The 13,639-nt window shown below is 35.5% G+C and overlaps 1 protein-coding gene across 5 annotated transcripts in view; it reads left to right on the top strand.

Annotated features, from left to right (window-relative positions):
* LOC106068683 (myosin heavy chain, non-muscle) overlaps window positions 1–12,229 on the top strand; it is a 53,670-nt gene extending 41,441 nt beyond the window's left edge. For 4 of the 5 annotated variants that reach the window (XM_056020294.1, XM_056020295.1, XM_013228238.2 and 1 more), the window contains 22 exons: window positions 84–244; window positions 371–479; window positions 593–796; window positions 948–1,096; window positions 1,175–1,445; window positions 1,551–1,699; window positions 1,854–1,998; window positions 2,212–2,424; window positions 2,562–2,768; window positions 2,853–2,957; window positions 3,069–3,221; window positions 3,383–3,550; window positions 3,681–3,793; window positions 3,904–4,084; window positions 4,200–4,412; window positions 4,507–4,758; window positions 4,887–5,014; window positions 5,619–5,742; window positions 5,842–6,050; window positions 6,192–6,300; window positions 7,529–7,698; window positions 10,616–12,229. In XM_056020294.1, coding sequence (XP_055876269.1) covers window positions 84–244; window positions 371–479; window positions 593–796; window positions 948–1,096; window positions 1,175–1,445; window positions 1,551–1,699; window positions 1,854–1,998; window positions 2,212–2,424; window positions 2,562–2,768; window positions 2,853–2,957; window positions 3,069–3,221; window positions 3,383–3,550; window positions 3,681–3,793; window positions 3,904–4,084; window positions 4,200–4,412; window positions 4,507–4,758; window positions 4,887–5,014; window positions 5,619–5,742; window positions 5,842–6,050; window positions 6,192–6,300; window positions 7,529–7,698; window positions 10,616–10,736 — 3,654 coding nt within the window. In that variant the 3' untranslated portion in view covers window positions 10,737–12,229. Of the gene's footprint in view, window positions 1–83; window positions 245–370; window positions 480–592; window positions 797–947; window positions 1,097–1,174; window positions 1,446–1,550; window positions 1,700–1,853; window positions 1,999–2,211; window positions 2,425–2,561; window positions 2,769–2,852; window positions 2,958–3,068; window positions 3,222–3,382; window positions 3,551–3,680; window positions 3,794–3,903; window positions 4,085–4,199; window positions 4,413–4,506; window positions 4,759–4,886; window positions 5,015–5,618; window positions 5,743–5,841; window positions 6,051–6,191; window positions 6,301–7,528; window positions 7,699–9,232; window positions 9,275–10,615 lie in introns of all 5 variants that reach the window. The other variant, XM_013228463.2, reaches the window with a different exon arrangement.
* The last annotated feature ends 1,410 nt before the right edge of the window (window positions 12,230–13,639 follow it).

Below are 13,639 nucleotides of genomic sequence, written 5' to 3'. Positions count from 1 at the left end.
TATTTAGAATGAATGAATGAAAGAAAAAAAGTGACTTTTTGTGTTCCTCCTAACCCCAACACCCTTTTTTTTTCCCCTTAAAGATATCCGTCCTAGAGTTAGACTCCAATCTTTTCCGCATCGGACAAAGCAAGATCTTTTTCCGCGCTGGCGTGCTTGCTCACCTTGAAGAGGAAAGAGACCTGAAATTGACTGACATCATTGTCCAGTTCCAAGCTCTTGCTAGAGGCATGCTGGCCAGAAGGTAGACATGTTGATAGAGATGAGTAACAATAAATGATTACTGATTATAATATTTTACGAATTAGTTTTTAAAATGATTTTTATGTACATAAAAGCAAATGTATATAGTTCTTTTTTCTTTGTTTAGAAACTACCAGAAACGTTTACAACAAATCAATGCCATCCGTGTTATTCAGAGAAATTGTGCTGCTTACTTGAAACTAAGAAACTGGCAGTGGTGGAGACTGTTCACTAAAGTGAGTAGTCCAACAGTAACTACAGTAGGGTGAAGGAAGAGTTAATGATACCATTTAATCAGTGCAACTGATGATTTATAGACTCTATTAAAGAGCTAAGTTTTGTTTCTTAGGTAAAGCCTCTTTTGTCTGTGGCTGGACAAGAAGAAAAAATACATGAAAAAGAAGAGGAGCTCAAAAAAGTGAAAGATACGTATGAAAAGCAGAAACAAGAGACAGAGGAATTGGAGAGACGTTATGCTCAGATCATTGAAGAAAAAAATATCTTGGCTGAACAACTGCAAGCTGAAACAGAAGCATGTGCTGAAGCTGATGAGGTAATAGATTGATCTATGCTGTAAGAGTAAAATGATGATTGATTACTTAAAGAAATAAGTGAAACGTAAGAAATATTAAAATGTTATTTCTTTTCAACTTCTAGTCTATTTCATAGACGGTTGTAAATGTTGTTGATTCTATTCTATATAGGCTAGAGTTTTGCTGACCAAACGCAAAGAGGAACTAGAAGAAATATTGCACGAGTTGGAGTTGAGGATAGAAGAAGAAGAAGATAGAAGTACTCAACTTCTTGAAGAAAAGAAAGCTATGCAACAAACCCTGAAAGACTTAGAAGATCAGTATGTAGTGTTTCTCTTTTCAATAGGTAGCACTGATTAAAGCTGGAATTGTTGCTCATAGATTTAATTTGTTTCTAGATTAGAAGAAGAAGAACAGACACGTCAGAAGCTTCAACTGGAGAAAGTCACAGCAGAAGGTAAGATGAAGAAACTGGAAGAAGAGGCAGCACTGCTAGATGACACCAATCAAAAACTATTAAAGGAGAAAAAACAGTTAGAGGAAAGGTTAGCTGAAGCTCAGTTAAACATGGCCGAGGAAGAAGAAAAGTCCAAACAGTTAGGAAAATTGAAAAACAAATATGAAGCAATCATAGCTGATTTGGAAGAAAGATTACGAAAAGAACAACAGGTTGGTTCATTTGTTTTGTTAACATTTTATCACTGCATACTTACACTGGTATGTTTCTATATTTCAACATGAAAACTGCATGCCATTTAAAACAAATATCTTCAGGCTAGACAAGAGCTGGAAAAGATTCGTCGTCGACTGGAGACAGAGTTGACAGATTTGAGAGATCAGCTGAATGAAAAGAGACAGCAAGTGGAAGAGCTGCAGGCACAGTTGGCTAAACGTGAGGAGGAAGTACAAGGAGCCCTCCAGAAGTAAGTAACACAGGTTGTCTTAGTGGTCTTTTAGATTTTATTGAACTGTGTGAGAGGAGCCCTCCAGAAGTAACACAGGTTGTCTTAGTGGTCCTCTAGATTTAGTCTCACTGTATGAGAGACTTGAACTTATGTTATCATTGTCTTCCTACAGAGCTGACGAGGAGCAAGTGTCCAAAACAACTTTATCCAAGCAGATGAGAGAACTAACCAATCAACTCCAAGAATTACAGGAAGACTTAGAAATAGAAAAAGAAGCCAGAGCCAAGGCTGAGAAACTCAAGAAAGATCTCAATGAGGTTTGTTTAATTTACTCACAAAAATGAAATACTTTTTTAAAAATACATTTTTAAACTTAATCAGTAATAAGAACAAACTTTATTAATGCAAACAGTTAATATTAAATTTTAATGGAATAGTTTTCAGTCAGTTATGATAGCAGTTGCAATGACATACCACTTATTTAAGATATTTATCAGATTAACTTAAGTGCTTGAATAAAACTTTACTAGGAACTGGAAGCTTTAAGAGGTGAACTTGAAGATTCATTGGACACAACAGCAGCTGTACAGGAACTGAGAACAAAACGTGAACAAGAAGTGACAGAATTGAAACGTATGGTTGAAGGAGCACAGAAGGCACACGAGGAAGGTTTGCAGGAAGTACGACAGAAGTATACACAACAGCTTGAACAAGTCAATGAAGAATTGGAAAATGCTAAGAAGGTAAACATTTGTTTCACTTGTGTTAAGAAACTTCAGTGTACCAATACAGTGGACTAGAGGATTCATTATTTAGTACAAACATGGAATTATAATTTGAACTGTTGAATGTAGATTATTGTTTATTCTGCCTTCCTTAGGCCAAACTAAACCTTGAGAAGGCTAAAGTAACCCTTGAAGCAGAAAACAAAGATTTGGAAAATGACTTGAAGAGTGTACAGATGGCCAAAACTGAATCTGAGCGTAAGCGTAAACAAGCTGAGACTCAAGTAGCTGAACTTAGTTTGAAACTTGCTGAACTAGAAAGGGTTTCAGGAGATTCTTCTGAGAGAGTCAAGAAACTTCAGGTAACTTGAACTTAGTGAGTTGGTGTAGTGATTACTTAGTGGCAGGAAGTAAGTCTAGTCTTCATTAATTCTTTGCCATTTCAGAGTGAACTGGAACAAGCAGTCCAGCAACTACAAGTAGCAGAAACCAAAGCCTTACAAGGGCAGCAGAAAGTTTCTTCCTTTGAAGCTCAACTTGCAGATGTTCAGGTTTGTAGTAGTACTGAAGTTAGTGCAGTCTTTTGTGGTTAGATCATCATTTGATAAATGGTGCTATTCATTTCGACATGACTTCATTTAATAGTTGTTTACTTCTATTAGGAAACCCTACAAGATGAAACCAGACAGAAGCTTGCCTTCCAGTCCAAGCTGAGAGCTGCTGAAGAAGAGAAAGCTAACTTGGAGGAGAGGCTAGAAGAAGAAGAAGAAATTAAAAGAGTCCTGGAAAAACAAATTCAAGAACTAAACCAAAAGGTATTTATCACTACATTTTTCAGATACACATATCAAGCTAAAACAGATGTTGGACATTTGATATTCTGGTTATGGACTTACTTTTAAAAGTATTTAAACTTGTAATATTAAGGAAGGTAGAATATGATTACTTGAATGAAACATGAATGAATCTTCTTCAGATTGTTGAAATAAAGAAGAAAGCTGAGGAAGACTTAGTAAACAATGAAGTACTGGAAGAATTCAAAAAGAAGTCTGCTAGAGAAATGGAACAATTAAATATTCAACTAGAGGAAATGAGATCACAAAATGACAAATTAGAAAAATCCAGACGCAAGCTACAAGCTGAGGTAACTAAAAATATTAGAGCAGAACCATTGAATAGATCCATTGTAGTAGTAGTTCTATTCAGTTTGTTAACTATACTTAGAACTTTTACAACTTCTTTTAAGATGTATACATGTCCTATCACTATTTTAGGTTGATGACATGACTGTTGAACTGGAATCTCAGAGAGCTAATGTCTCCAATGCTGAGAAGAAGCAACGCAAATTTGATCAAATGCTTGCTGAAGAGAAAGCTGTCAGAGAAAGGTAAAACTTGCTTAGAGAAATGACAATCAACTTGTGTTTACTGGGTACAAAATTTCAAATCAGAAGTAAGGCACTTAAAGTGACCATCTCATTTTGTTTATCGTCTGAAGGCTAGCAGCTGAATTAGATCAAGTTGAGAAAGAGAGCAGAGAAAAAGAAACCAGGATCCTGAACCTTCAGAGGCAGCTGGATGAGTTGCAAGAGAGAGCGGATGCCTTGGAGAGAGTAAGACAGCAACAAGCTCGTGAACTGGAAGATCTTGTCTCATCTAAGGACGACGTTGGCAAGAATGTTAGTCTTCAGTGTTAAATGATGTAGAATTGTGGTCTTAGAGATAATTATTAAACCACAAAATAATAGTTTGAAATTCAACAAGAATATTAATCTCTGTGATAAATGTATTTAGGTTCATGATTTGGAGAAAGCTAAGAGATCTCTGGAAGCCACTGTAGCTGAGCAGAAACAACAAATAGAAGACTTAGAAGATGAATTACAAGCTGCTGAAGATGCTAAACTAAGGTTGGAGGTGAACATGCAAGCATTGAAGGCTCAATATGACAGAGATGCTGCTGGCAGAGAAGACCAAGAGGAAGAAGCAAAGAAAGCTCTTCTTAGACAAGTGAGTTATTTTAAAATACTTCTCCAATGGTAAGACATTGGTTGGAAATTTTGTGTTTTTAAAGTTGCTTTCAATGTAATCATTGTGTTTTCAGCTGCGTGAAATGGAAGCAGAACTTGAAGATGAGCGTAAACAGAAAGCTTTGGCTGTACAGAGCCGTAACAAGCTTCAAGGAACTCTTACAAGCTTAGAGCAACAGGTAGAAATGGCCAACAAGGTAAAGGAAGATGCAGTCAAACAGTATAAGAAGATTGCAGCTCAGCTGAAAGACTATCAAAGAGACGTGGATGATGCAAGAATTTCTAGAGACGAAGCTCTTTCTGCTGCTAAAGATAATGAGAAAAAGGTGAGGAACTAGTTGAGTGATAATAGAGTTTTAAAAATTAGATGATAGAGGGTTAAAAATAAGCTGTCCTCATTGTTAGTGGGTGAATAGGTTTACAGTAATCTACATTCTCAAACCTTGTAACTTAGGTGAAGAATCTAGAAGCAGAACTACTGCGCCTCCAGGAAGAACTAGCGTCTGCTGAACGCGCTCGTCGTAATGCTGAATCTGAGAGAGATGAGCTCGCTGATGAGATAGGCAGTAGTGCTAGCGGCAAGTAAGTACTGGTTGGTGGTGTACTATTTTAACTGTGAATAGACCTTGTTTTTAATGATTCAACTGTATAGAATTTAGCCCTTGTTATGTAAAGGGAGAGTGATCCTTAAAGGATTATGGGCACGACATGGCCTAAATTGTGCCGATGTGCCTAAACTCAAAAATCAAAATCAACTGTTGTCTCTATAGACAGTAATGCTAGTAAGAACAAAGGAGAAATCACAGTAACAATTACATTACATAAATTAAAGGAATGTTAATCTGCTGGTACATTTGTACTAACAACTGACACGAATGAAACTCGACTGAAGTCTGATATGTGCTCTAGTTTTTTTTTAGAAGTTTCATTCATGCTGTCCAGTCGTAAATGGACTTGTTAATGTCATAATGTGTTCTCTGCTATCTCCAATACAATTTTTTTCTTTCCGCCTACATTAGACATTCTGTCCTCTTGATCTGAAGGGGCATTTGAGTGTGGCATAGTGCTAAAAGCTATCCTTATTTAACTTAAATGTAATTTGAGCTAAGTATTCATTTATAAACAACAAATTATCTCTCTACTACTAGAGCTAAAATCTTATTTATTAAGCAACTTTTAATTCCAGGCAAGCTCTTCTTGATGAGAAGCGCAGACTTGAAGCCAGAATTACTGAATTAGAAGATGAGCTTGAAGAGGAGCATAACAATAGTGAACTTGCTAATGACAAGGCCCGCAAAGCTTTACTCCAGGTGATTCTTTTTGTTCAACTTTAGTTCACTGTTCTTGAATATATAACCTGTAACTGTTTATATTTTAAGAAATCCAATGTCAATACTTGGTTTCTTTAGATGGAACAAATGGCTACAGACTTGGCATCTGAAAGAACAGTGTCCCAGAAATTAGAGAACCAGAGGTTAGCTCTTGAGCGCCAGAATAAAGAGATGAGAGACAAGCTTCAGGAGTTAGAAGGTCAGAATAGAGCTCGGACCAAAGCCACTATTGCAGCATTAGAAAGTAAAGTGGCCAACTTGGAGGAACAATTGGACCAAGAAGCCAAGTGAGTTCAACATTCTAGTGAAAAAACTAAATCTCTTGCTCTTTAGATTGGAATTATCACTATTTGAATAGGATGTGTAGTGTTTAAAATGAAAATAACAAATTTGCCTAGGTTTTAAAAATGAGTGATTACTATTTGCAGAGAAAGAGCTAGTCTTGCTAGAAATAATCGTAAAATGGAGAAGAGACTAAAGGAGTTAATGCTACAGGTGGAGGATGAGAGACGTAGTGCAGACCAATATAAGGACCAGGTTTGAGTTTTATACTTAACTCTTTGTTTTAGTCTTAGTCAAAGTTATAAGAGCCCACTTGAAATCTCAGTGCTAAACATGCACTTCATTAGGTGAAATGCTCTGCACAGCTTAGACAAAAGTGGAGGGGTAGTGTGATGATGATACCATACTAGTATGACATCAGAATGTTTATTACTTTGGTTGATGTTCTTTTGTTGCTTGGAAATCATTCCCCTCTGAAGGTCAGGTTTGGTCACTTGGTGGCTGCACATCTTATGTCTGCTTTATGTTTTTTGTTTTATTGGGATTTTAAAAAAAGTTTCTCTGTTAGTGAGTGGCTTTTTTTTTTTAAAATTATTACAGACCTGCCTACCGTTACGCAAAATGCGTATTCGTTACGCAAAATTTCCCAAAAATGACCGTCAGTATGCAAATACGCATTTAACCCGTCGCGTTACGCATTTCGTATCCTTTTTTTTTTTCCCTCTCTTGACTAGCTTACAAGCGGTCACGGATAAGCCGTCCTGTTGGAGGGAAGGGGGGGGGGGGGAACAGAAAAGTTGGGGGAACACATTGTGTCCAGATCTATACGTTGATTGGTTCTTAATAGCAATTAGATTTAGTCTAAAAATGAAGAACGCGAGAGTGAGGGAGTGGCGGGTTGGTACTAGGTTGGTACCGTCAGTTAGCTGATACACCGTGTCTTTTTTTTTTTTTGAATCCCTGATTCCCGTATTCATTTGTATAGAAAAAAATATCGAAGTGCTATCGATTCAAAACACATTGAGTAACATTGTAGATATCTAGTCTAGATCTAGATCTGAATTCTAGATCTAGAATCTAGATAACTTGTTATACAGGAATAGGTCCACGGCATCGGTAACACTTGAGCCCAGATCTAGAGTAGATTAGTAGATTATATTCATTATAAATTATTTAGACATAGATCCAGATCTAGTCTAGATATCATCTCTATTGTATTGTCGTATTGATCTAGATTTAGATTGTAGATCTAATCATGACATCGAGATCTAATATTATATATATATATATGACAAAATAAAGGATCGCATAAGTGTTACGCATTCTGGTGCCAAAATACGCATTTTGACCATCAGCGTTACGCATTTGGACTTTTTTTGGTAGGCAGGTCTGTTATTATTAATATTTATGAAATAGTCTGCTAGTAATATTTACCATCCAAAGTATTTGTGAAATCTCCATCCTGTTACATATCTTTGCATAGGTGGATAAAGTCAACAATAGGGTGAAAGCATTAAAGAGACAGTTAGATGAAGCTGAAGAAGAAATTGCTAGGTCCAGTGGACAGAAACGCAAGCTTCAGCGTGAGCTAGACGAGCAGATGGAAGCCAATGAAGCAATGACCAGAGAAATGTCAACTCTAAGAAAATACAGGTGAGCTATTGAGCCTTGTGTTTGTAACTAGTTTGTTTCCTTCCCCCCTTAGAGTCTTCCTTGTATAGTTTTGTATCCACTCAGCTTGAATAATGACCAACATTTAATGCCTACATTCAGTATTACGATGTCAACTCTGTTTGTACCTGGCATTATTTGCTGTGAACATTTTTTTTTTGCTTCCACAACCAATGTTTATAATAATTCAGTGATATTTAGGATTAGCTGCTAGAAGGTTTTTAAAGACTGATGTGTGAAGTCCTACCCTTACAACTTGAAGATGATGCAAACATTTGATGTGTTTATACACAGTGAAACATTTTGTTGTTGTACAACTTGAGTGTTTTGGAAGCTTTTAATTATTTCCCCAATTGAAAAGAATTTGAACCATGATGCATCAGTCTGTGAAAGCCTTTAACATTCATTGGGTTCAAGGACTGACAAGTGGAACATAGTTTTCTGGTTGCTCTTAGTTTCAGAATGATTTACAGTATTAACTTGCTGACTCTGGTACTTCAAAGTTATATTCACAGATGATGTAATTAATTAGTAGAATGCAATTAGATTAGATATATTTCATGACTTAGATGACTATAACATCGACACATTCTATTATAATCCTTATTAGTATGCACATATATGCAGCCATGTGTGAATATTTTCTAGTAATTTTTTAAAGCTTTTTTATTTAGTAGGAAATATTGAACAATATCATTCGAGAAAGACTATTAAGTAGTAGAAATGTTAGTTACCCCTTACTGCTTATAGACTATTAATCATTCTAACACAACTTGCATAAATTGTTAGGACTATCTACTTCAACTAACTAGTATATATACAGTTTAGGCCTTTCTATGAAATCTTACAAATATAGAATATTAGGTCTTTCAATGACATCTTACAAATATAGAATATTAGGTCTTTCAATGACATCTTACAAATATAGACTGTTAGTTCTTTCTATGAATTCTCACAAATATAGACAAATTCTTTCTATAAATTCTGACAAATTTAGACTTAGGTAGTTTCGCTGAGCTTGTCAATTGTAGTCAAACTGAATTTCCATTAGATTGGATCAATAAAAATTATCTTATCTTAAGACAGCTTACTAACAATTATAGATTGTTGGCAACTGACAACTATAGACTGTTAGGACATTCTACAGCAACTAATTACTCTATAATTATTGTGTATCTTTTTCAGTGAAAGGTAACTAGATAAGTCATAGGATGGTAACACAAATGTTGCATTGATCTGTTCTGTATTGATTAAAAGAATTACTTACAGCTTTGAATTAAACTACTAGACTGCCTGAATTTAACTTGTGTGTGCCTTGAATTATACAATTATTGAACTTGATTGATGACAAATGAAAAAAAAAAAGTTAATTTACAAAAAGTACTTGGACTTTTGGGAAACACTTTTCCTTTGTCACTGAGTACAAATCTGAACCTTGTCTGTTATACATGAGAAGTTTGTGTGGCCTTGTGTGGGTGGTAGTAGTGCCTGATGATTGTCTGTTTCAATTTTCCAGTAGTAAACCTACTAAAGAGAAAGAGTAAAACTCAAAGGCATGGTAAGCTGTTCTACTTCACCATTAGTCTCTGTATTGCCTTGACCTTTGCCTTGCCATGCTCTCTCTCTGCTACTGCATGACTTGGCCCCAGAACATGTATTTCATGCTATAACTAGTTTTAATTTGGTTTACAAAATGTATACAAGTACAGAGTGGATAACATGTATTATTGGATTGGTTGTTTTTTGTGTCTATGTCACATTTGAGTGTAGTTAGGAGTAAATTATAAACATTTCTTTCACAAGGAAAGAACTTCTACATTGACAGCTAAATGCTAGACACAGTTTAGTGCTGTTGTTTATTAAGTGTATTTAGTTTTCTACTTCAAATCAAGTCATATCTGCAGTTAGTACTTCAATGGTAAATGTTTGTTTTTTTAAGTGTCTTTAAACAATTCTTTGTGTTCAATTTCTTTATGTCTTATGTTGTTTGCATATTGTTTTCTTGTCTTGACTAGTGAGTAGATAGCTAGAAATAAAGAAATATTGTTCTATTCACTCAGTTCTCTATATACAGTTCATGTTTGCTACACATGTCTGTGTGCATGGCTGGATCCTAATGACTGGACTATGCATGCTATGTCAGCACTTAGTGCATGAATGTAGGCCTGCAGGATCATTCAATAAATGGATAGGGTTCTGAGTTCACAGTGTCTCTTGCAACACATGTAACTAGTCCATAGTTTTAGTGCAAATCTTTTAGAAAGCTACTTAAGTCAAATGTGTAGCCAGTCAGTTCCTCAGTTTAATGTTACATTTCTCAAAGTTAAAACAAATAAAATTTTGCATTTAGTTAACAGGATGAATGAAAGAAATTGGTTCACACTCTAAACTATTAGTTGATACTGTTCCTCTACTTGTGAAAGGTAGAATGTCCCTGGAAAGCTTCAACATCCTCCCTTCACCAGGCATGTTTCATTATACACCACAATGTTGGCTTGGGTTGGGGTCAGCTTTTTTTTGCTTTAGGTTCCAGTTTAGGTTTTTAATTGTTATTTTTCCAATGGCTTAATTTTGTTACCTCCCCTATTCTTCTTACTGGTATTTTTATTGTATAGGTACCTCATTGGTGTTCTCTTGACAGCATTCCCTTATTCATTTTGTTGTAAACTTCTTAGTCAATGATAATTAAATGAAACCTTCTCAATTTAAGACACTGAAGTTGATTCCAGTACTTGGAGATTGTATTCTCTTCATGCAACTAGGAACAGCTTCAAATAAGAAAAAAAAATATTTGTGAACACAGTTCTACCTCATTAAGTAGCTTTCTCATTTGAGGAGCTTTTTTTTTTCTTGTTGTTGATCAAGTCAGCACAGTTGACATTATTGTTTTTTTTTCCAGACCCTCAGCATCCAGACCATCTAGATCAGTCATGTCCTCCATTCGCGTTGGTTCAGACACAACATTGGATGAGCAGGGGTCTGAGGATGGACAGGATGACCAACCTCCTTCAGAGTCATAATTGAGTGTACATGATGTATGAATGTGTTCAGTTCTGTTGGCCTGGGCTAAACTTTGACATTTTCTATATACATATATATATACTCTATTCTTAGTAGTCTGAGGGGCCTAAGTCAGTTTCCATTGGGCTCACTTGCAAAGTCCACCCTCAAGAATTAGCTGGTGTATTCACATTATTTTTTTTTACACATTATTTATTTCAATGAACTTTTTTTTTATTTGTGTGTGTGTAAATTAACAACAAAAATGTTGAGGAATTTTCATACACACCTGTCTCTGTAACTACTGGAGACTTGAGGCTATAGAATAAGAGAAGTATTTGTTGATGTATATATTTATAACATATGCTAAACATTGTAAGTAACAGGAGGTGTTTTTTTTTTCTACTTAGACTACATATAAAAGATTGTGTCTTTAGAGTTTTAATTGGTTTGATTTAGTTATTTGATCATTTGGCAATGCTATTAGATTTTGTCTTGACTTGAATCAATATAATAGTCTTACCATACTATAGTGTTAGAACATATATATTTATATATATATATATATATATATGTATGTACATCATTGGAATGCCTTGACAGCTGTCCTAATCAGTCATTGTGTATTATGCCTTGATGGGATGTTTGATGGACCATGTTAAGGATGTTGTTTTGTCCTGGGTTTTCTTACTGTTGATCAACTCCAATGCCCCCCCCCCCTCCTCCCCACTTTCGTCTATCAGGCTGGCCAAAGAAACATTTTGTTTTTTTCTCTGTTCAAGCAATGACACAGTTAGTTGGAGCCAAGGTTCTACAACTCTGTCATTATGTTAACGAGTTGCTGGATTCAACATGAAAACAAAACACTCATTCCAAATCTAACAAGTATTTTGTCATGTCAGGGACTTTGTGTGTGTGCAACTCATTGAAGCATTAGCTCATTACACTGAACAATTTTTTTTTTTTTTGATTTATACAATTGTTTCTACTTGATACTATGTATTCTGTTTGGATTTCTAGATTGTTACTGATACTAAGTTTTCTATATCAAAAGATGTTTGATTCAAACATCTCCATAAAGTCATCACATTATTGTTTCACTTGCTAGTGTACTAAGAAACAAGAATAGACAACTCTTGTCAATATATGTATTGAGACTAACCTTAATATGACTTAGCAAAAACCATTCTATTGACTTTGATACAAACTCCTAACATATCCTTCTCGTTTTTTTATTTATACAAACATTTTTTAACAGTAATCTGGGCATTTAATGTTATTTTCAAGTGGTTAATTTTCAAATACTAATTTGTTAATTATGGGATCAAATTCTTCAACTTTCAGACCACTCGGTCTGTACATACTAAGGAAATGAAGGCTTGTTCATAAATAGCCTGAAAAGATTTTCTTTTGTTTAGGCTTTCCTTCATCTAGCAAGTCTTTGTTTACTGCTTCTTGCAATACTAAATGATGTACTGCTTTGCTGAACTTCCAAATAAACTCAAATTCTATATTGACCTGAGTTGTTTGAAATGTCTGTGCTGAGTTGTTTGAAATGTCTGTGCTGAGTTGTTTGAAATGTCTGTGACTTGATATTGACCTGAGTTGTTTGAAATGTCTGCGCTGAGTTGTTTGAAATGTCTGTGACTTGATATTGACCTGAGTTGTTTGAAATGTCTGTGACTTGATATTGACCTGAGTTGTTTGAAATGTCTGCGCTGAGTTGTTTGAAATGTCTGTGACTTGATATTGACCTGAGTTGTTTGAAATGTCTGTGACTTGATATTGACCTGAGTTGTTTGAAATGTCTGCGCTGAGTTGTTTGAAATATCTGTGACTTGATATTGACTTGAGTTGTTTGAAATGTCTGCGCTGAGTTGTTTGAAATGTCTGCGCTGAGTTGTTTGAAATGTCTGTGACTTGATATTGACCTGAGTTGTTTGAAATGTCTGCGCTGAGTTGTTTGAAATGTCTGCGCTGAGTTGTTTGAAATGTCTGTGACTGGATATTGACCTGAGTTGTTTGAAATGTCTGTGACTGGAACAATGCTTGTATCTAAATGTCAAGTCTCACAAACACAATCAACTCCTCTATGGTACTCTATAGGATACTCCAATGACTTTGGAGCTAGAAGAAACACATTCAAGTGTGTGTGCACTTTCAATATGGCACATTTGAATAGTAAGAGTTACCTCAAATGAACTTAATGGACATAGCAAACATGGTGGAAGCTCAGCCTCAAAATCTAAATAAATCTCTTGGTCAAGTGGGGTGTGTGTAAAAAAAATATTCTTAGGCTAGCGGCCAGCATAAAAGAGCAGACAAAAGGCCAACTTGCCCCTACCATATGTTTGGCCTGGCTTTTTACAGCAAGGGTTGGACTTTCAGTCATCTTGGAGTTGTTTGGAAATGAAAATGTTCTCATCTTGGACCACAATAGTATTGGCGTAGCTAGCCCCCCCCCCCCCCCATCCAAACAAAACAACACAAAATAATCTTTTCCAAACTAATGTGTATTCATCATCAAAATATTTCTAATTTGCAAAATTTAAAAAGACTAAAAAATGAATCTTGCAGGCTAAACTATCAATAATATATCGACATCCATTTTTTTCCTTCAGGTCTTGTTTAGTGGACAAATTTGTCAAATTATTGAGTCGCCAATTTGTCATCGTTGATCACAATTCATTCAACTTAAGTCTGAAAAGACTTAGCTCGCATATAGCCAGACTTACTGCTATGGTCAGAAACATGCGAAGCAAGACAATAATCAGGACAGAATAAAATATCCGAAATCTTTTTTGTTTTTAAATCAATCTCCAACAGGTTCTGGTTTCAAAAGCTTCTGATGGAACTGCGACAAATGTTGAAGCCTCTTCGCTCCAGACGAAATTCGTTTTTTGACACTATTGAGATTCATTTG

Source organism: Biomphalaria glabrata, chromosome 2 (genome assembly GCF_947242115.1).
Source record: "Biomphalaria glabrata chromosome 2, xgBioGlab47.1, whole genome shotgun sequence".
In the NCBI taxonomy this organism is placed as follows: domain Eukaryota; kingdom Metazoa; phylum Mollusca; class Gastropoda; family Planorbidae; genus Biomphalaria; species Biomphalaria glabrata.
Note: the sequence above shows the minus strand (reverse complement) of the source record. Positions and strands in the feature narration are given on the sequence as shown.